This window comes from Pecten maximus, chromosome 5 (assembly GCF_902652985.1).
Source record: "Pecten maximus chromosome 5, xPecMax1.1, whole genome shotgun sequence".
In the NCBI taxonomy this organism is placed as follows: Eukaryota; Metazoa; Mollusca; class Bivalvia; order Pectinida; family Pectinidae; genus Pecten; species Pecten maximus.
Window position 1 is genome coordinate 21,433,952 of NC_047019.1, and position 20,574 is coordinate 21,454,525.

General features: G+C 34.4%; 3 protein-coding genes across 4 annotated transcripts; all 3 read left to right on the forward strand.

Moving 5' to 3' along the window:
* The first annotated feature begins 17 nt into the window (after positions 1-17).
* Positions 18-7,451, forward strand: LOC117327491 (putative inhibitor of apoptosis). 2 transcript variants are annotated; one of them, XM_033884501.1, is made up of 6 exons: positions 18-124; positions 1,082-1,146; positions 4,093-4,284; positions 4,577-4,743; positions 5,050-5,086; positions 5,456-7,451. In XM_033884501.1, exons 3-6 carry the CDS (start codon positions 4,095-4,097, stop codon positions 5,650-5,652), a joined length of 591 nt encoding a protein of 196 aa, XP_033740392.1. In that variant the 5' UTR covers positions 18-124; positions 1,082-1,146; positions 4,093-4,094; the 3' UTR covers positions 5,653-7,451. The 2 variants fall into 2 exon arrangements, with proteins under 2 accessions (XP_033740392.1, XP_033740393.1); XM_033884502.1 differs by lacking the exons at positions 18-124; positions 1,082-1,146 and having other exon boundaries at positions 3,020-4,284.
* A 2,038-nt stretch (positions 7,452-9,489) lies between these two features.
* LOC117327492 (baculoviral IAP repeat-containing protein 2-like) lies at positions 9,490-12,661 on the forward strand. The gene is made up of 3 exons (XM_033884503.1): positions 9,490-9,924; positions 11,516-11,892; positions 12,158-12,661. The coding sequence occupies exons 2-3, from the start codon at positions 11,523-11,525 to the stop codon at positions 12,313-12,315; spliced, it is 528 nt and encodes a 175-aa protein (XP_033740394.1). The 5' UTR covers positions 9,490-9,924; positions 11,516-11,522; the 3' UTR covers positions 12,316-12,661.
* Positions 12,662-16,854: 4,193 nt separating this feature from the next.
* On the forward strand, positions 16,855-17,783 carry LOC117327493 (baculoviral IAP repeat-containing protein 2-like). Its single transcript, XM_033884504.1, has 2 exons — positions 16,855-17,210; positions 17,453-17,783. The coding sequence occupies exons 1-2, from the start codon at positions 16,868-16,870 to the stop codon at positions 17,611-17,613; spliced, it is 504 nt and encodes a 167-aa protein (XP_033740395.1). The 5' UTR covers positions 16,855-16,867; the 3' UTR covers positions 17,614-17,783.
* The last annotated feature ends 2,791 nt before the right edge of the window (positions 17,784-20,574 follow it).

Here is a 20,574-nt window from a genome sequence, read left to right on the forward strand (position 1 = left end):
GATAGTGAGTTTTTTACCTGCCTTTCAATGTACACTTTGATTTGATTTGATTACATGCAGAAACTGGTTTGCCTATATATAAATAGGTGTACAACCGCTATATTCTGGAATCACATTAGTCATGGTAAGTAAAACAACATATCAAGTAATGTTGAGAATCAGATTGAAGAGAAAGTCACTATCATAATGTTTCTTGTTCTTTTTGTACATTTATGTAAATTAATAGTTCCTGAGGGTCGGTAAATATAAATGTATAGTTTATTCACTATAGAGTTTGTTAGTCACTAGGTCTTCAGGTGTATTAGTTCTGTGAATTTCACCGTTTCTACTAGATTTCACAAAAATTACACCGTCTCTTGTCCAAGTTTTAGCACATTTCCCGTCAAAATTTATTTTCCTGGCATGTCCCAACTGGCCCTAGCTGCGGTCAGATCTTTATTTATGTATATTTTCACACACCTTGGATCAATTTTCGAAGTGTCCATTCCCTTCAATTAAATTTTGTTCTTTAGCATTTTTACTTTCAGATTATGGGAAATAAACTCTGCTATTATTGGCCTTGGTTTGCCATTATGAAGTAACACTGGTTCTCATAGCGGCCATATTGGGAAAGATATCAATGTCAGTACAGTCAGTAAATCCAGGTTCAGACTCGGACTCACTTGTGATTTGTTCAGGCTCATTTAGTTCTTGCTCTTTCTTCTTTTTTTTCTGGAATGGCTTAGATTACTTCCACTAGATTTCCTTTTTGTTTGGTCTCCTTAGGGTGCCTCTTATTTGCTCACAGTTTAGAAGTTTAGGTTAATTTCCAATCCAGTGCAATCACTCACTACATGCAGTTTGTATTAATTTTAAATGTGCATGATACTGTAGATAAGCATGTCATTCTGCAATTTTCCACCTTATTTCTCCTCTAAACAGACATTAACAGTGCTTTGTGCTCACTTAGTAGTAGAGCTCTGCTTACATAGGTGTTGTCATGTCGGCATCCATCTAACATTTTTGTATAATACTATTGGAAGTGACCTACATTTTATGCGGGTACAGTAACTTATATTCCTTTTTATTTATGTTTTTACAGGAACGACGGATTATATACATGTATATATTCGGAACTTTATTAAGTATTTAAGACGCCAATTTCAGGTACGTTTACGTTTTGAGACCACCCCTGTTAGGTATAAGATTCTGATAGTAGGAAGAAATCTAATACGTGTTAGGTTTTTAAATTTGTTATTGCATCAAATCTTTATGGTTTTATGAGGGATGTGAAAGTAAAAAAATGGATGCACTCAAATAATTTGATACCAGACATATTTTGTTAAAGAACATTGAAACTGCTATTGTTAAGAAATCAGAGATTAAAAAACAACTCAACAAAAACAAGAATATACGAGAACTATATACCATAGAAAATATTGTGTAATCTGAGTAATACTTCCAGGATAGTGAACACTCAACTCAGGTTATCTTAATAAAGAATAAAAATTTTGCATCGAAAGTAGCTGACAGAAGATAGTACAAAGCAACGCATTAAATCGTTTTTGATAGGATTCAGAGAGATATTAGTGGATGCAGGTATTGCCGTCTCTATACCCACAAACTATTGTGATTTTAAATGAAATGTAATAAACGTAAACATATACATGTATATACAAGACGCTATATAAACACAATGTGACAAACGGTAATTCAACCATTATATACAAGACGCTATATAAACACAATGCGATAAACGGTTATCAAACCTATATATACAAGACGCTATATAAACACAATGTGATAAACGGTAATTATAAACACAAGAGGCCCAGAGAGCCTGAATCGCTAACCTGGATTTCATGAGATATCAAACAAGAATGATGATTAAATATATTTGTCACTGGTATTGCTATGTGAATATATCATAGGCATTTTATAGGTGTATGTGAAGTTTTTATGCTATAAAATGCATTAATCCATGAAATGTAATTGACTTTTAGCGCAACCCGCATTGGGATGCTACCACACAAATGTGAATGATATCCATTGCTTAGTTTCAGAAAATAAGTTATTTTGACCCCTTTTGACCCCGACCTCTGCACCCAAGGGGGTCAGCCCCATCATTTGAACATTTTAAATCCCCACACCATAGTGATGCTACCAGCCATATATGAGCCATATCCATTGCCCGGTTTCAGAGAAGAAGTCGTTTATATCAATATAGCTATATTGACCCATTTTAGCCCCGCCCCTCAGGCCCCAAGGGGGTCAGCCCCACCATTTGTACAATTTGTAATCTCCTTCCCATAGGGATGTTTCTGACCAAATTTGTTCAAATTCTGATTAGCGGTGATGAAGAAGTCAAATAAGTCAATTGTTGACGGACGGACGGACGGACGGACGACGGACGCCATAGTATGGCATAAGCTCACCTTTGTCCTTCGGACAAGGTGAGCTAACAATGTGTTAAACGGTAATCTCCGCGAAAATATTTCCACCAAATAAACTAAATACACTAATATCCAAGACGAAAGTTCCTGCTAGTAAACCATGTCGTCAGTGATGTATAACGTTGTCATGGTCGGTCATTTGTCTGAGACATGATTATACTAACTTGAGTAATTAGTAAAATGATAGTATTTCATTTGATTTTAATGTTGATTGATCATTATAAACTTTCTTCATTTTTGGTATATTTACTTGACCGATCGTCGCGAGCTTTCAATGGAGCTTGCCGAAAATAATCTTACTTTATATACATGGCCAATGACATCGCAGCGCGAAAATATCTTTTCGTAATGACTGACAGCGCGAAAATATCCACATTGCGATCAGTTTGGAGGCTGACTAAGCGAAAATGTCAGCGCGCGAAAATATCCACTTTTACAGTAAACCTAATGTGATAAACGGTAACTAAACCGATATATACAAGACGATTTATAAACACAACGTGATCAACGGTAATTAAACCTATATATACAAGACGCATTATAAACACAATGTGATACGGGAACTAAACCTATATAAACAAGACGCTATATAAACACAATGTGTTAAACGGTAATTAAACCTATATATACAAGACAATATATAAAAACAATGTGTTTAACTGTAATTAAACCTACATAAACAAGACGCTATATAAACACAATGTGTTAAACGGTAATTAAACCTATATAAACAAGACGCTATATAAACACAATGTGTTAAACGGTAATTAAACCTATATATACAAGACGCTATATAAACACAATGTGATAACGGTAACTAAACCTATATATACAAGACGATATATAAACACAATGTGATAAACGGCAACTAAACTTATATATAGAAGACGCTATATAAATGCAATGTGTTAAACGGTTATCAAACCTATATATATACAAGACGCTATATAAACACCGTGTGATAAACGGTAATTAAACAATTATATACAAGACGCTATATAAACACAATGTGATAAACGGTAACTTAAACGATATATACAAGACGCTATATAGATGCATTTCAAGTCAAGATCATACAAAAAAAATTCCGAAAAATATTGCAAATCTGTCATTCAACATAAAGATACCAAGGTTGATAACATATCTGAACATAGTTCATGTGTGTCCTAGCTAAAATTGTTGACAATATTTTCTGTATTGAAAGTTAAGGATAAAACAAAAATATACTTTATACTAAAATGGTATCAATATATGATAATGATCTTGGTTTATACCAGAGTATGGACCCCGATAGGATATTTATCCAATTTTACATGAAACAAAATAAAGCGATGCTGGAGAATTAATGCGTGCTTTAATGAAATGAAAATTAATATAGTTTGGTAGGAATATCAAATACAACCAAACATTAAGGGATTTGGGAATCGGCAGGAAAGCTGATAATTTTGTTTATTTAAGAAAATATCACGGTAAATTACGTACACAGCATATCACGCTAATGAATCAATTGTTATTTCAATAACCATCAAAAAGTCTTTAAATATAAAACTTCAACAAATAGTTAATTAATTATGAATAAAGGAATGTTGTAATTACTAACACAAGAGTGATACCAACCGTTATTTATTTAACTTGCTAGCGCTTTGTTAATGATTTGTAGAGATGGAGAAATCTGCCAATGAGTCCGATGCCGGTTGCGAGGGAGGTACCGTGTCATCTGAGGCTTGCTCAAATCAACCATCAGTTGAAACAGACACCCAATTTGACGTCTGTAAGGAGACCTTTATATATCGGTCATGTGATATGTCTATAGATGTAGACGCCATGGCTGAAGCAAGATGGTACTGCACAGGTATTTATACGTTCTAATTATCATTTATATGCATAATACTTTTTCAAGTAAAGAAAACAGCACATTCTAATTCTATTTTACTAGTCGATCTTAAAATTTATAGTTTCGCAATATAACGCATTGGTTTCGCGATATAACGCGTAAGTTAAAATAAATCATGTATATTGCAAATGTTGAATGCCCTTTATAACAATAATACATATACTTTTGTATATCTATCGTGCAGGATATAACACCATTTACAAATGTGTATTAATAACTCTGCAGTTTTAGATACTTTGTTATATTTAAGGATATGGAGAGGTCAAAACTTGTTGCTGTAAGGCTTTCTGGGACATGGAGGCGACTCAGGATCCCTGGATGCAGCATGCCATTCAAAGCCCAGGGTGTTCTTTTCTTATAAAACGGAAGGGTCAGACCTACATTGACAACGTCCAGGCCAGTTTACTTGCGGAAGATGTAAGTATATCATTCAAGCTATGTATTGCGAAAAATAATAATAATGATGTTCAATTAAAAAAATGTTAGAAAAGAAATTGAACTGTATAATTTTAGATATATACATTACAATAATAAGTTTAATGAGTGGATAATCACAAGAATAAGAACAAACATAGGAGTACTACTTTATGATTTTAAAAACAGAAACATAATATTAAGAAATTATGAATACCGATTTTGCACTTACCGGTAGAAATTCCAACATTTCAGGTCAAAATAATTTCCCACTTCGACGCTAATAATAAGTTATGTATTTATATGCAGGAGGAACCGATGACAGCACAATCCGAGGAAGAGTCAGGTAATTTTCAAATTGATTGTTTTGTGTAATGATAACGGCGGTTGTGTTAAATTATTCAACTTTGACAGAACTAGATATGATAATTAAAAAAGTTCCGCTCCTGGATGGATGAAAAAGGAACCAAATACAAAACTTAACCAACGTCTCAAATCATTTCAAATTTGGATTAATAATAATTTGAATAACTGTCAAATCTGATTGTACAGAAAAAAAATGTTAGGCCCAAAACAAAAACTTCCATGTAAAAAATATCAAAAAAAAAAAAAAAAAAAAATCATATAATATTATATATACATTGACCAGTACCTGATAATCTATCATCAATCATAGGACAATCTTAACATTTATGATATTTTCTGTTATTTTCAGAACTCGTGATGTTGCAAGAGGAAATTGATACTAGAAAGAAGGAACAAACCTGTTTTGTGTGCCAGGTTAATCCTCGGGAGGTCATTTACTGGCCATGCGGGCATTATTCCTGCTGCAAAACATGCCATCCTGCACAGCTTAACTGCCCCAAATGCAAGACAATAATCGAATACAGCATTTTCGCAATCTTGTCTTAGGAAATCTAAAAATGAGGATGTTCAATCCTTTCCCATGGAATACAAAATCATTCACCAATAGAGTGTACCTAAACAGCAATTCTGTGAATGACGTTAAGAGTTCATTGTTTTTCCTTCACAATCTCGGTTGTTTTGTGTTGTTACAATTTGTTTTGTCTTTATACGTTAACAGTGTGTGTTTATTTTATGTTTTTCGTTTTACATAATCGGTAATTGTGTGATCAGCAGGAAATCCATTTTAATGTGAAGTAATTTTAGGCAACCATTCGCCATGACATTGATGTCTAGCAGGTATCATCTAACTACATACTATCTTTGTATGTTTATTGTGTAATTATAAAGCTTCGACAACAAATCAAATATTAAGGATAGCATGGATCATCCTTCCAATTGTTTTCTATTAGCAGTGGTTTACATTTCCTAGTCCTTTTAATTTATTTTATTTATTTTCTCGGTTTTAGTATTTAAATTAGCATTCTTAAAATATAGTATCGAAAGCTGCGATACAACCTATGTGATTTGAGTAGCAGAAGCACTTTAGCGTTATAAATAAGATTGTGTTTGTGATGATATTTCCTGTTGAACTTTCTGTTACTGTGTAATAAGTACCCTCAAAAGGTTATGTTGTGTTAGAATGATGTAAGCCTAGGGACTTAATGTAACCCTTGTTAAAGAAACATCAGGGTAAATATCCGTGACGAGGTCAAAAGGTCAAATCTGGAAATTAATCAATTTATTAAGGGCGGCAGTGTCACCTGGGTGATACATACCTCGGTGTTAAGTTATGCGGGAGCGGTCATGGATAATGTTTTAAGTTACCACATGTTAGTTTTGTAAGATAAATTTCAATATTACTATAAATCTAACCGTGTTAAGTTTTTATAAACCATCACACTAGCACATAAAACGCTGCAGATGGATTAAATATTTAAAACGCATTTCAGATCCTTACATCAGGTATTTTAACGATTTATTGTTGTACAAAGCATCTAAATGATTTATTTTAATCTGTTGAAAAGACTTGTTTCGTTTTAAGATTTTTAGGGCTTTAAAAAGGTCACGAAAGTGATAAATCTTTATTATTATTATTTATATATTCTATATGGTTGTTAAATATTGAAATTCTATGCAATTGTTTAAGTTCGAACATTTTTTCCTAACTCATTGTACTTATATGACTTTAGTCTTGTAGTTCAAAATTCTGTGTAAATGGGTCCATAGAAGGGCTGTGAATTAAAAAAAGTGTGACGTACTCGAGTGATATTTCTTGTCCTAAAGGGAATTACATCTCCAGATATGTGATGAATTGAATCTTACATTCGTTACAATGTGATTGTTTCATTTTGAAGGTGATGACATCGTAACAGGTTATCATATGCATTTTCGACTATTTCGCCCCCTATCTTTAACACTACAATAGACTTCACTGTGAAGGAGTAGTTCAATGTAATTCACTATGTTCCCGTTGTATTAACAACAGTGTGAGTTTGTATTACGCATCTGAGAGTGGTTTTAATGAGATGACAGAGACTATAACGTTCTTCCATCATGTTTTTATTTTTCTTGCATTTACCCTATTCCGTAATCCATATCAGAATATCTACATATAAAGCATTATATGTGTAAATGAAAAAAATGTCAAATGCCTTTTGAATGGTGAATGTTTGTTATCTTACTGTATTTCGTTTGGAAGTAAAACATTTCAACATATCAGGATATCAAACTTAAAACAGACATTCCTTATTTGAAATAAATAGCTACTCCTGTTAAACATAAATGTAATAAAATAAGTGATTTAATTTAACTGTGTTGGTGTTTTACTTGGTGTTTTGATATTAAATACTTATTTAATTTTAGCTCATTTAACCAACAAGACAGGTGATACCGCAGCACACCGTTTTGTTTTTTTATTTCTTGAACTCGCTTCTTAGCCAACAAAGCTTTTGTAGAATGGATCATAATGCGTCTGAAATATCACTTGTTCAGGATTGTCATCTAATTTTGGATAAAGGAAACGGTCTTTTCTATACGATGAATGCATATCATTGCTGATAACCTTTTTGGAGGAAGAGGGGCGAGGTACATTGATGCAAATCAGGAATGAAGTATAAATTCCGTTTTAAAATACTCCGTCAGGTTATTAAGCTCACCTGCCCGAAAGGGTAAAAACAAAAACAAAAATACAAGTACTAGGTATGATATATAACTCTCATTATCATCACTAGTGATAAAATAAGCAGTGATGATATGACAGAATACGATATTTTTCACGACTGCGGTAAATTATGTCATACAAGTTAATATATATGTCGTATCAGAAAAACAATAAGTTTCTATTTATTTTATTTCAAGAGACGAAAAAGAGAAACAAATATATGTGCCGGCACGTACACTTGTATGGAGAGGATATCAGCTGCTGATGCATGGGAACCTTTTGATTAAAATCCAAAACTACAAATGCATGACTATACTGCAGTGAACAAATTGGAGCTTCATCGCAATAGTTTAACAGCAGCGGTTCAGACATTTAGGCAAAACGGACTTAACGGAAGAAATATGTGCATTGTAAAACGACTGTGACAGGCTACCTTGTATGAAATCAGTGTACCTTAGAGAGAAAGACAAAGCTTAGAAGGTTAAAAGTTAAACATTTCTGGAGATATAAAAGTTCAAAGACTAAGTCAAAATCTGCAGTGTGTAATGTGTTCGATTGGCATGGTGTAATACCAATGATCAGGAAAAGGTTGCTTCTCATGCAGCTTTCTGCGTGACTGTCTTTATCACCAGATGCGAAGGAGGGCTGCCAGTATTTCCTCCCGGTGTAAAAATGACCAGAGGAAATGGTTTCTGCAGTTACAGTAATAAACCATTACTAATCACCAGGTCCAGATAACATTCATCCCAAAGAAACATTAAACGAGTTGTTTACAACAATGAATCTTATAGTTTATGAAAGAATGAACTTTACCCTCCAACTTGAATATGACCAATATTACATCCAACCTACCAGAAAGGTCCAATCAGTCTAACACCTGTAATAGGGAAAGTTCTAAAAGAGAATCATAAGGAACAGAGTGGTTACCCATATATCAATTTGTTGTAGGAATATGAGGTCTTGTAATATGTAACTCCTGGAAATTTTGGGAAGTTTGACGATATCTTGAGTTGAAGGATCTCGATTTTGGTAAAGCGTTTGACACTGTTCTGCACACAAAGACCCGTGGGGAAAATGAAAGGGTGTGACATTATTGGAATAGGAAACTGAATTTTATTCATGGCAATGAGCCGAGTCCAGACCCATTCCAATATCCAAATGTCCATTGTAAAACGTGCAGCGCAACGCCACAAAGTCTGTCACCCATCTGCACAGTCGGAGCTATGAATAACGACTTATGATTATCATAATTGGAATATAGATGTGCGTAAGATATGTAACGGGCCAGTTGACACAACTCCGGAAAACTTCATACTAATGATAAGCCAATCAGAGCAAGTGTAACACCAGATAGATATATATATAGTAAAATTTGCATGATAAAACTCAGAGGCAATGTAGTTTTAAATAATGCGACTGATGTTTGAAACAATTGATCTCAATCAGCTATAAATACCACAGCTTTTAACTGTTTTTATCGCGCCTGAATCGAGTATGGAAGGATCACCCATCCAAATGTAGTCAGCAGGCCACATAGTGGGGGTAGATCCATACCACAGTTACCAGTATATTAAGCTGAAGATACGTCAATAGTAGTCTTGAGTAGCTTACAACCACGTGACTTCATAAAATATAAATGATTAACGGATTGCGGATTTCCCTAATATCGGACTTTTTGCACTGTAGATAACAAGATGACTGTCTTCATGGACTTTCCTTTTGGTCGGTATATTGCCTTCTATATAGAGAGACATAACAAAAATGATCACAGGAAATGTATAGTCATAGATTAGCCTCTCGTAGACCGAGGCTGACTAGTACGGACTAGAGTGTATCTGTAAGATGAACGAACATTGTGAAGGCTTCATGATACCCGACAATCGTGCTGATGTTCTCTTTGAACCATTAGTGAACTTGATGCCTAATTTTTGTTGTTGTTTATGTTTTTTTTTTTTTTTTTTTGTAAAACGATTTGTTAGTTTGAGGGCATATGGGTACAGCTATGATACCGTAGTCCGTGTTGCAGTCCGTATGTTTTGATTTTCTACGACCACAGCTAGAGCCTACACCCGTTCATATCCTGCCTTGATTGACACAAAATAACATCAGTGTAGTTGGTAAGTAATTGTTGAAAAGATTTTTTTTTAATTATTGAAGATTTTAGACTTTCCTCCATTGATAGACTGTCATTTATTGCTCTCCAAGTGCAATCAGTGCCTACATCTTGGATTTATGTCATTGGGTAGTAGTAAGCATGCATTTTGACGAGTTAACCTCACATCATTGTTGCTGGATTTGACATTAGACAATGGACTTGTTAATGATATAATGCAACCTTTAGACTGCTTACCTTATTTGAAATTAATGCTATTTCTCTTTCACAATTTGCAAGATAAGATTCCTATTGATCAAACGCGTAAAGAGCGCCCATGTGCGTCCCAGTTCCCGGTAGTGCACTACATACATTTGTGAAAGATATATATGTCAAAAAACTATGTCAGTACAATCGACAGTTTCTGTAGTTAACTTAATTAGTTCTAATTTATTGCATAATTACAATCAACTGTAGTTATTATATAAGCAGTATGCCATGTACGGATGAATGGCATGATGAGTGAATGCGATATTTTGCGTTTGTTACTATTTTGGGAAGGATTTTCATTGGTTGAGTAACGATTATACATGTATGTGTGTTGTGACGTTTTTGTGTCAGAGGTTGGGGTCGCAAAGTTCACTTTAAATATCCCTTTACAATATAAGGTCTTCAATTTTAATATCTAGGGTATTCGCTAAATGGTTAACAGAGTTTTGTTGTTCATTTTCTCATCGTCTAAATAAAATACCACACGACGTTAAACTGAATTTTGCTTCGGATAAAAGATACACTTTAAAGACAGTTTGTTATATCAAATAAAATGTAAAATATACCAAGGCCCGGTTTCATCAACGTTCCTTAACTTTTAGGAGCTCCTTAAATCAACATTTTCCTTAAATCTAAGGAAAATTCCTTAACTTAAATAAAATGCGTTCATGAAATTTCCTTAACTTAAATATGTCCATAAACTTAAGGAATTCCTTTAATATTTAAGGCCGCATTTTCCCCAGCATTAAATCACTAAGGAGCTCCTTAAGCTAGTAAATGTGGCGTTAATTCATATTCAACGAGCAAGGCTACGCCAATAAGAAGAAAACAAAGAACATTTCGGAGATTGGGGAATCGTTTGGAAAAGGGCAACGAACAAATATTCGCTCGATTTAGATTCTCATATACAACATTACTCCAATAATAGTACAGGTTAAGTTTTTAAGATAAGGAATTTTTCCTTAGATTTAAGGAAAATGTTCATTTAAGGAGCTCCTTAAAGTTACGGAACGTTGATGAAACCGGGCCCAGTAGTCTCAGAACAGACTATATCTATTATTATGAGTTTCACAATTTGAATGATTGGAAGTTACTATTACTCCCTTATCTTCTCTAAATGAAAAGTAAAAAAATAACAGGTACCCCGAGATCTTATTCATGGGACAATAAAATCCTTTACAAAACAAGTTTACTTTCCTGTTTGGAGCACACTTTAAAAGGCTTCATGAAGGATTAATGAAGAAATAAGTGATGAAATTATCTGGGTATATTAGAAAAGATCAGTGTCAGAAATGAAAAGACACTGAATCCAGAGAATATAATTTAAGCATATATTTACCTTTCAGAATCACAATGATGCAAGCCTTGGATGACGTTGCTACTACAAATATACTTGACAGTCGTGGACGGGAAGCAAGCTTTAGGGAGTGGCCTCATTCAAACATTCCTACAGGACCACTGGTGGTAGCTGGATTTTCCTATACGAACTCAGGATCATCGACAGTAAAATGTATAGCATGTGGATTGGAGGTAGACGCTTCAAGTTTAAACGGGACAAATCCTTATGTTTTCCATGTGTTACGGTCTCCAGAATGTTCGTTCTTCTATCCAGCCAATCCTTATAGGCGGGAGTCGGACCGCAGACAGACCTTCCTCTATTGGATAGGATACGATGGGGCCCCGGATGTTGATGATCTAGTTTCGGCTGGATTTTATGTAGCAGGTAGGCCTATGACATCATCTTTGCAAACTTTTAACCACTGTGCTATAGAAAACCTAAATACGTCTACACTGATGGATATATTATTTATCCACGATAGAATTATCTGCATCAGCTAAAACACCTTCAAAAGATCAGAAGTATGCTTTTTAAACAATAAATTTGTCAAGTTATATAAAACAGATTATTTTCTGTCATACTGAAACTATTTTTGAGATAAAATTCCCACATATGTATATAAGAAAAAATGTTTTTTTCTTTAATGCAGAATTTGGAGAGGACAAACTTCGATGTTTCTGTTGTGATTTAAATATATTGTCTCCGAATCAAACGGCAGAATTAAGACAGGAACACGCTCGACTGAGCCCGAACTGTGTCTTTATAAGGAACTGGATGTTGCAGGAATCAAACGGTCGGGGCCGGTAAAGACATAACAGTTTTCTTTGCCGCGTCCGCCTGAAAATCATTGGGACAAAGACGGATATTTGGCTTTTATTTTTGTTAGAATATCTTTGTTTTTATTGCCATAAAAGGTAAGGGAAAGTTTTGATAAGATCATAATTTCTGCAGATGCCCTTGAGGTCTCACGAGTCTGCGTTATAAAGCGGAACTTATCATTTCAATCATATTATTTGTAATATTTAAATATTCATACGATTATGTCTATTTGACATGTATGTTCTGAACTGAATGATATATATTATCATTTTTTTCAGTAACATATGCTGAAAAAACGGTATAATTACAATAGATATGCATTATTAAATTTTGTTGTACATTTAAATCCAGATGAAATAAAACAATTTCAAATATAAGACATTGTCTTTACTCTCATTTATTTTTCAATATTACCAGACGTTGTATAATCTCAAATGTTGATGCCGTTACCAGGCCAACTACAAAATTAAACAGAGTGCTAAACGTGTAAGTATTTGGTGAATTCTTCCTCTTTAATGATATTTGTTATTCCTTACATTAATGAAAAAATAGTTTGTCTCTAATTTCGTTTTGATGACATAGGTTGCAAATTCCATTTTCTCTAGGGATATTATTAAACCTGCCATGTTCGAAATAAAGTAACAGTATTTTTCTTAAACTAAATCAATGGAGGCACAAGTATCTAGCGGTTGGACGTAGGGCTACTTGACCGAAGGGTCGCTAGTTCGAATCCCACAAATGGCACAAACACAGTGTTGCATCCTTGAACTACAAGATACCTTACTTCGTTGTGTTTCAGTCGACACAACTGTAAATGAGTACAAGATAGGACAACGCAAGAAATGCTAGCGCCCAAACGCCAGCTCCGGCTGTTTGTTCCCAAGGGAGTCAAGAAAGGCATTCGTTGGTTGCTAAAAGTTCGATAATTATGGATAGTAATTTGTAAACCGCTTTGAGACGGATGCATTGCTTTAATAGAGCAATTCTTATTATGTAGGAAATATAACCTCTCGATTGACAGTAAATTAGACCTCTTTGAAAAAGCTATTAAACAAAAAAAGCGTTACAAATTGTTTAAAGGCGAACAGAGGACCACGGAATATGGAGGTCAATTTAAACAAAATATCCTTCAAATATCAAATAAAATAAATAAATAAATTCATATATTACATATTCCCTGGATAATATGTCAGACAGTTTGAGAGTGTTTTTGGCATTGAGTTAATGGCTGGGTGAAATGAGGGAAGAAGGAAGGGAGGAAACAATGGTTGAACACATGTGTGAATAAGTAATTACACATATAAATCTTTTTCTTGGCCGTGAAAAATGGGAGAGAAAAGTTTTGAACTATATCGAAAAAATAAATGAATAAAATCATATATTAATATCAAGTGGAAATATACTATCAATATAATAATTATATCCAAATTTTCATGACCAAGAAAAATATTAAACCAAAATAAATAATTAGATATGGTTCACTCTGATACACAGAGTTCCTATTTTATGACATCATGTCAACTAACTTAATATTTCTACCAATATAGGACATGTTCAGTAAACCTCCCGCCCCCCCCCCCCCCGTTCTTCTAATTATTCATTATCGAAACAAATTAATAATCATGGAATAGAAGCCGAAAAAGATCAATATTGTTTTATTTGTTTGTTTGTTTCAATAAAAGGACATTTGTAGTGCTCTAGATCGATTAAATTTACAATACCTTATTTTCTGTTATGATTTGACTTTATCTGAAGCCAGTGTTTTTCATTGGCTGACCGCGGCCTTTAACATGCCGACTGATAGTAAGAGCTGTCCCTACAATAACCACGAGGATATTTCGGGAAGGGAAATCAATTTTCTATAAAATATAGGTCTGATCCACTTGGGGTCGGTGGGCGGGGCCTAAAATAGGGTAATTAACAAATCCTTTTAAATCCCTATCCTGTGTTTAGATGTAAGGAAGTGTTCAAAACGACCGTTGGAATCGTAGGAGAACTAATAACATTTAATGCATATATTTTATCTTAAACTCTTAACCACTAAGAAAAAAAAATATAGTTGATTTCAAAAGGAATATCCATGAGCATTGTACTAATGGTTGGGGTTACTTTTCTTTGAAGATGATTCATAATGTACAAGTGAATCCCAATACTCCGGGTAGGGCGGAGCTTAATTTACGTTGTACGAGAACTTACCCGCTATCACGTCGGGGGCGGAGCCTAGCTGAATGACTTCTGAGTTATTTGTCACAGTTGGGCTCATTAACTAGATTTCCAGTTTTTCCAGGATACTTGATGCCAAATAAAATGTCACATGACAGTTGTTGAAGAGTACCAGGGCTACCAGTTATGTCATGGAAGGACTGATGGCAAACAATAAAACAATGCTATTTATTTGACATTTAGCAGCGAGGTTTGTTCAATGAAAATATAAGATACACAACAAAATATTTCCAATACATCTTTCTCGTGAATGACAGTCTGTCATACACAGCAGAAAAATTTAAGTTCCCCAATTCACTTCACACACAGCATGTTTACATGTACAGTATCTCAAACGAGTTATACCACTAATGTCACGAATACTAATAAACACATGTGCAGAGTAACGACTTCAACTAAGGTAAGCTGAATGGGTGATGATGCAACGTGACACCGAATACATAAGTGAAGGGGCGGGGATTCGACACACTGCGTAGCTAAGCGTTGTTCGTGCGGTCAAAGGTCACGACGTCTTCCGCTCGAAATAAACTCCATCGAAGCTGTCAGTATTACTGTCAGACATAGAAACCATTGGTCGTTAATTCTTTAAGAAATTCGCCGCATCCTAGGAAGCTAGCAGGTGAGTCTTTAGGACAAGCTGGTGTCGTTTCTGCTAAATAATATTTTGACAGATAAACAATATTCAGTATAAGCGGTACTGTTTTTAGTAAGGACACGTGTTCGTGGAATTGACAGCAATCAGCTGAGTAGAAGCGGAAAGCATTTTTGATATAAAGTATGTTTTAATTTGCAAGGATGACATTATTGATATCGAAGACTAGTTATTTGAACGATTTACAGAAATATCTCCTTCACTGTCTCTCGACCTCGGTTGTCAGTGTCATTGTTTTCATCATAGAATTCTAGATGCTATTTTTAACCCCCCAGGGTACCGCAACAACCAGGTACTGCAACATGTTTCGTCTCTGATTAGTGTAAAGGGAGTCAATATCATACTCGCCATGAAAAAACACAATAGTTGATTACGGTCAAGAATTGCAATTCACAAATCATGCGATTACGGTCGCATGCTGAATGTGGACTAAATATAAATAACGATTTGTTGATGTTGTGGTGGTTTTAGTAACCATTGTGGTCCCGGTGGTTTGATTACGTTTGTGGAAAACAAAATATTTAAAACGATCAATAGCATACAGACGACAACAGAAATATCACTACAGCGTATCACACAAACCAGCTTCTAGCTATATTTATTTTTCTCGTATTTATTTGTTATGTATTTGTTTATTAACCGGTGTTTTCGACTGCCATAACGGCCTAGTTTCTGATGAGAAACATGCGGGGGCTTCCCCGTTCTATTTTTAGCGACTTCCTATCCTACCAGTTATTGTTGTGTATTTTATTAAAATCCATAACGATCTGCTGAGTAGTTTAGTTATATATGATAAAAAGCAAAACATTGATAAATTAAAATTTGGTTAACAATTAACAGATATTGACTTGTAACAACCGAACTCCAGTTTTATCAATGCAGTCTTTAACTTGAAGTCTCTTCATGATTTATAATTTCAGATAAATTCCAAAACTAAGATATTTTACTTATATCTAATGTTTGTTTACTTTGCAAAGCTTAAGGCACGTTGACGAAACTGAGCCCGAGGAATGTAGCATAAACTAGTTAATTTTAACCTACAAAGCATAAAAAATAATGATTATCTCTTAAGATAGGCTGAATAAGTACAGACCATGTACATTGTATAGTTATTGTGCGGTCTGAATAAGTACAGACCATGTACATTGTATAGTTATTGTGCGGTCTGAATAAGTACAGACCATGTACATTGTATAGTTATTGTGCGGTCTGAATAAGTACAGACCATGTACATTGTATAGTTATTGTGCGGTCTGAATAAGTACAGACCATGTACATTGTATAGTTATTGTGCGGTCTGAATAAGTACAGACCATGTACATTGTATAGTTATTGTGCGGTCTGAATAAGTACAGACCATGTACATTGTATAGTTATTGTGCGGTCTGAATAAGTACAGACCATGTACATTGTATAGTTATTGTGCGGTCCTCGAGTGACAATGATTTTATAACACCCGATAGACTATATGACATAAGATCTGAAGGCCTCACATTAACATTGGTTAAATATGTTTAAAGTTTTAACAGTGTGATGATATTTTGACCTTGGCCTCGGACTCTGTAATACGGACTTGATTAACATTTGTAGCCTAGGTGTTATTATTCCTAAACTCAGACTCTGTCTTTACAATGTAATGTTTCCAGTGTGCCGTTATCAGGAAAAATGGATTTCAAGAAGACATTCAACAGACGGGAAGCAAGCTTCAGACAATGGCCCCATCTGAACATTCCAACGGGACCACCCATGGTAACCGGATTTTCCTATACCAACTCCGGATTATCTACAGTAAAATGTACATCCTGTGGATTGGAGGTAGACGTTGCAAGTTTAAAAGGGACTAGTCCTTATGCCTTACATGTTTTACGATGTCCTGGATGTTTGTTCTTCTATCCAGACCATCGTTACAGACTGGAGTCGGACCGCAGACAGTCCTTCCTGTACTGGATAGGACACAATGGGGCCCCGGATGTGGACGATCTAGTTGCGGCTGGATTTTATGTAACAGGTCATATGTCTTTTTTTTTTTATTTATTCTACATGTAAAATCTGAGGTAACCCCCGGAATATCGAGGAAGGTGTTGTAGATAAAAATATTATGCTCACGTACTTTTGTAATTTACTGTACAAATGAAAATAGTTTTAAAAAATCAATGAAAAAAATGATGAAACAAGTTAACTAGGAAATACGGCTTTTAGCAAAACATGTAAATGCATGATTAAAAGCATGTGTTTTGTTCTTCACTACAGATTGTGACGAGGACGAACTTCGATGTGTTTGTTGTGATTTAAGTCTATCGTCACGGAATCAAGCGACTGACATCAGACAACGACACGCTCTCCTGAGCCCGAACTGTGTCTTCATAAAGAACGCAATATTCCGGGACTCAAACGGTGGGGGCCAGTATTGACTTATTCTTTATCCCCACGTCTGCTGTTTTCTAAATCCTTAGTATCCATATTAATTCTATCGATTCAAACTGATTAGTGGCAATGATGCTGTATTGCATACCTGTATATATTAGTTATTTTTATAATTAATTACATGTATATACATTTACCACATACATATATATATATATTTATATGTTTTGCCACCAAAACTTGGATTTGCCAATACTGTAATACTTACTTAATCAAGTACATAAAGCAGATATCCTAAAATTCACTTATGTTGATAATATTGATATTGAAGTCACAAAAACGATCAAAGTGTCAGAAACACCAAGTTATTGAAGTGAAGTCACGATCAACATTTTGGTTCCAATCCAGAACTGCCATATTCGTACGCCTCTGGTATTCCTTATTACCGAATAAAATTCTCTTGTCATGGTATACCAGTGCTGCATTATTGAATGGTTCAACATAATGCGTGTCTATACAATGGATATAGTCCTTTGCATTTTTGTAAATTTGTAAGCTATGGATTGTCTACAAAAGAAGTTTCTCTACAGCAGATTCCTTGATGGTAACCTTAGATGGCTTATAATTTTCAGGAGCAATGCTAGCTATAAGGTTGATCCCTCTAATACTGTTTGTGTAATAAAAAAGTAAGAGACCTTGAAATGAAATCAAACTAATAAAATATTTCAATATTCTCAATATAATAAATAAACATTATTTTTTAATATGATGGGTAAACAGATGAATCAACATTATATACTGTATAATATTGTAAACTTTATCGGAGTGGGTTATTCTCATGAAAATTTGCTACTGTCACTGACAATGAATAATCTCTAAGGAATTCCAAAGTTTAAGTTTCTGATTCACTTATGATATTATTACAATTCAAAAGAGTGTGTATAACTGTTTAATGATGACAGGGTACATTTACTTCCATGTTATTGGGCGATACAAACACTGACATTTAAACAATAAATGGGCGATACAAACACTGACATTTAAACAATAAATGACATCTTTCGTCAATATATAATGCATGTTAAAGGACGGTTGGTTTTGTATTGGTCTTATGTAGCTGAATTTTTAAATTATTGATAATAGATGGATTGATAACAATAATATAGCAAAATTATTTTTTCATCACAAATTTAGTAAAATTCAGTATGTCTCAATAGTGTCAATTCAATAGCTAATAAACATTACATTACGCTGTACTGAAATGATAACGACACATGTCCACATCATTGTTGCTGTTGTTACTGGGGGAGATTTTCATTATGAAAAGTTGATAAAAGTTTAAAGTTAAGTTTTTACATCTAGGTCACGCATGTCCCCCTATAAATAATACACCTAATAGGGTTTCATTCACGACATTTTGTTACTTAGAGTTTAGATCTTAACTTTCTCTATTTATTTAACAACGATTTCGGAAGTTCTATAAACTAATATCAATTACTCTTGTTGGCCCGGATGGTAGTAACCCAATCCTGAGAGATCACGTGGATATTTTCCATGAGAGATCACGTGGATATTTTCCATGAGAGATCACGTGGATATTTTCCATGAGAGATTACGTGGATATTTTTATATTTTTTAATATAATTGATTAGTGACGTATTTCATGTATCATTATATGTCTCGGATTAGTTATCTCGTGATTAGGGACGTATTTCATGTATCATTATATGTCTCGGATTAGTTATCTCGTGATTAGGGACGTATTTCATGTATCATTATAGGTCCCGGATTAGTTATCTCGTGATTAGGGACGTATTTCATGTATCATTATAGGTCTCGGACTAGTTATCTCGTAATTAGGGACGTATTTCATGTATCATTATAGGTCTCGGATTAGTTATCTCGTAATTAGGGACGTATTTCATGTATCATTATAGGTCTCGGATTAGTTATCTCGTGATTAGGGACGTATTTCATGTATCATTATAGGTCTCGGATTAGTTATCTCGTGATTAGGGACGTATTTCATGTATCATTATAGGTCTCGGATTAGTTATCTCGTGATTAGGGACGTATTTCATGTATCATTATAGGTCTCGGATTAGTTATCTCGTGATTAGGGACGTATTTCATGTATCATTATAGGTCTCGGATTTGTTATCTCGTAATTAGGGACGTATTTCATGTATCATTATAGGTCTCGGATTAGTTATCTCGTGATTAGGGACGTATTTCATGTATCATTATAGGTCTCGGATTAGTTATCTCGTGATTAGGGACGTATTTCATATATAATTATATGTCTCGGATTAGTTATCTCGTGATTAGGGACGTATTTCATGTATCATTATAGGTCTCGGATTAGTTATCTCGTGATTAGGGACGTATTTCATATATCATTATAGGTCTCGGATTAGTTATCTCGTAATTAGGGACGTATTTCATGTATCATTATAGGTCTCGGATTAGTTATCTCGTAATTAGGGACGTATTTCATGTATCATTATAGGTCTCGGATTAGTTATCTCGTGATTAGGGACGTATTTCATATATCATTATAGGTCTCGGATTAGTTATCTCGTGATTAGGGACGTATTTCATGTATCATTATAGGTCTCGGATTAGTTATCTCGTGATTAGGGACGTATTTCATGTATCATTATAGGTCTCGGATTAGTTATCTCGTGATTAGGGACGTATTTCATATATCATTATAGGTCTCGGATTAGTTATCTCGTAATTAGGGACGTATTTCATATATCATTATAGGTCTCGGATTAGTTATCTCGTGATTAGGGACGTATTTCATGTATCATTATAGGTCTCGGATTAGTTATCTCGTGATTAGGGACGTATTTCATGTATCATTATAGGTCTCGGATTAGTTATCTCGTGATTAGGGACGTATTTCATGTATCATTATAGGTCTCGGATTAGTTATCTCGTGATTAGGGACGTATTTCATGTATCATTATAGGTCTCGGATTAGTTATCTCGTGATTAGGGAC

Bases quoted from the DNA above. Each gene is read 5' to 3' on its own strand.
- LOC117327491 (XM_033884501.1), top strand. From the start codon at position 4,095: ATGGAGAAATCTGCCAATGAGTCCGATGCCGGTTGCGAGGGAGGTACC. The intron at 4,285-4,576 runs GTATTTATACGT...GTTATATTTAAG, and splicing joins AGCAAGATGGTACTGCACAG to GATATGGAGAGGTCAAAACT. The intron at 4,744-5,049 runs GTAAGTATATCA...ATTTATATGCAG, and splicing joins CCAGTTTACTTGCGGAAGAT to GAGGAACCGATGACAGCACA.
- LOC117327492 (XM_033884503.1), top strand. From the start codon at position 11,523: ATGATGCAAGCCTTGGATGACGTTGCTACTACAAATATACTTGACAGT. The intron at 11,893-12,157 runs GTAGGCCTATGA...TCTTTAATGCAG, and splicing joins GGCTGGATTTTATGTAGCAG to AATTTGGAGAGGACAAACTT.
- LOC117327493 (XM_033884504.1), top strand. From the start codon at position 16,868: ATGGATTTCAAGAAGACATTCAACAGACGGGAAGCAAGCTTCAGACAA. The intron at 17,211-17,452 runs GTCATATGTCTT...TCTTCACTACAG, and splicing joins GGCTGGATTTTATGTAACAG to ATTGTGACGAGGACGAACTT.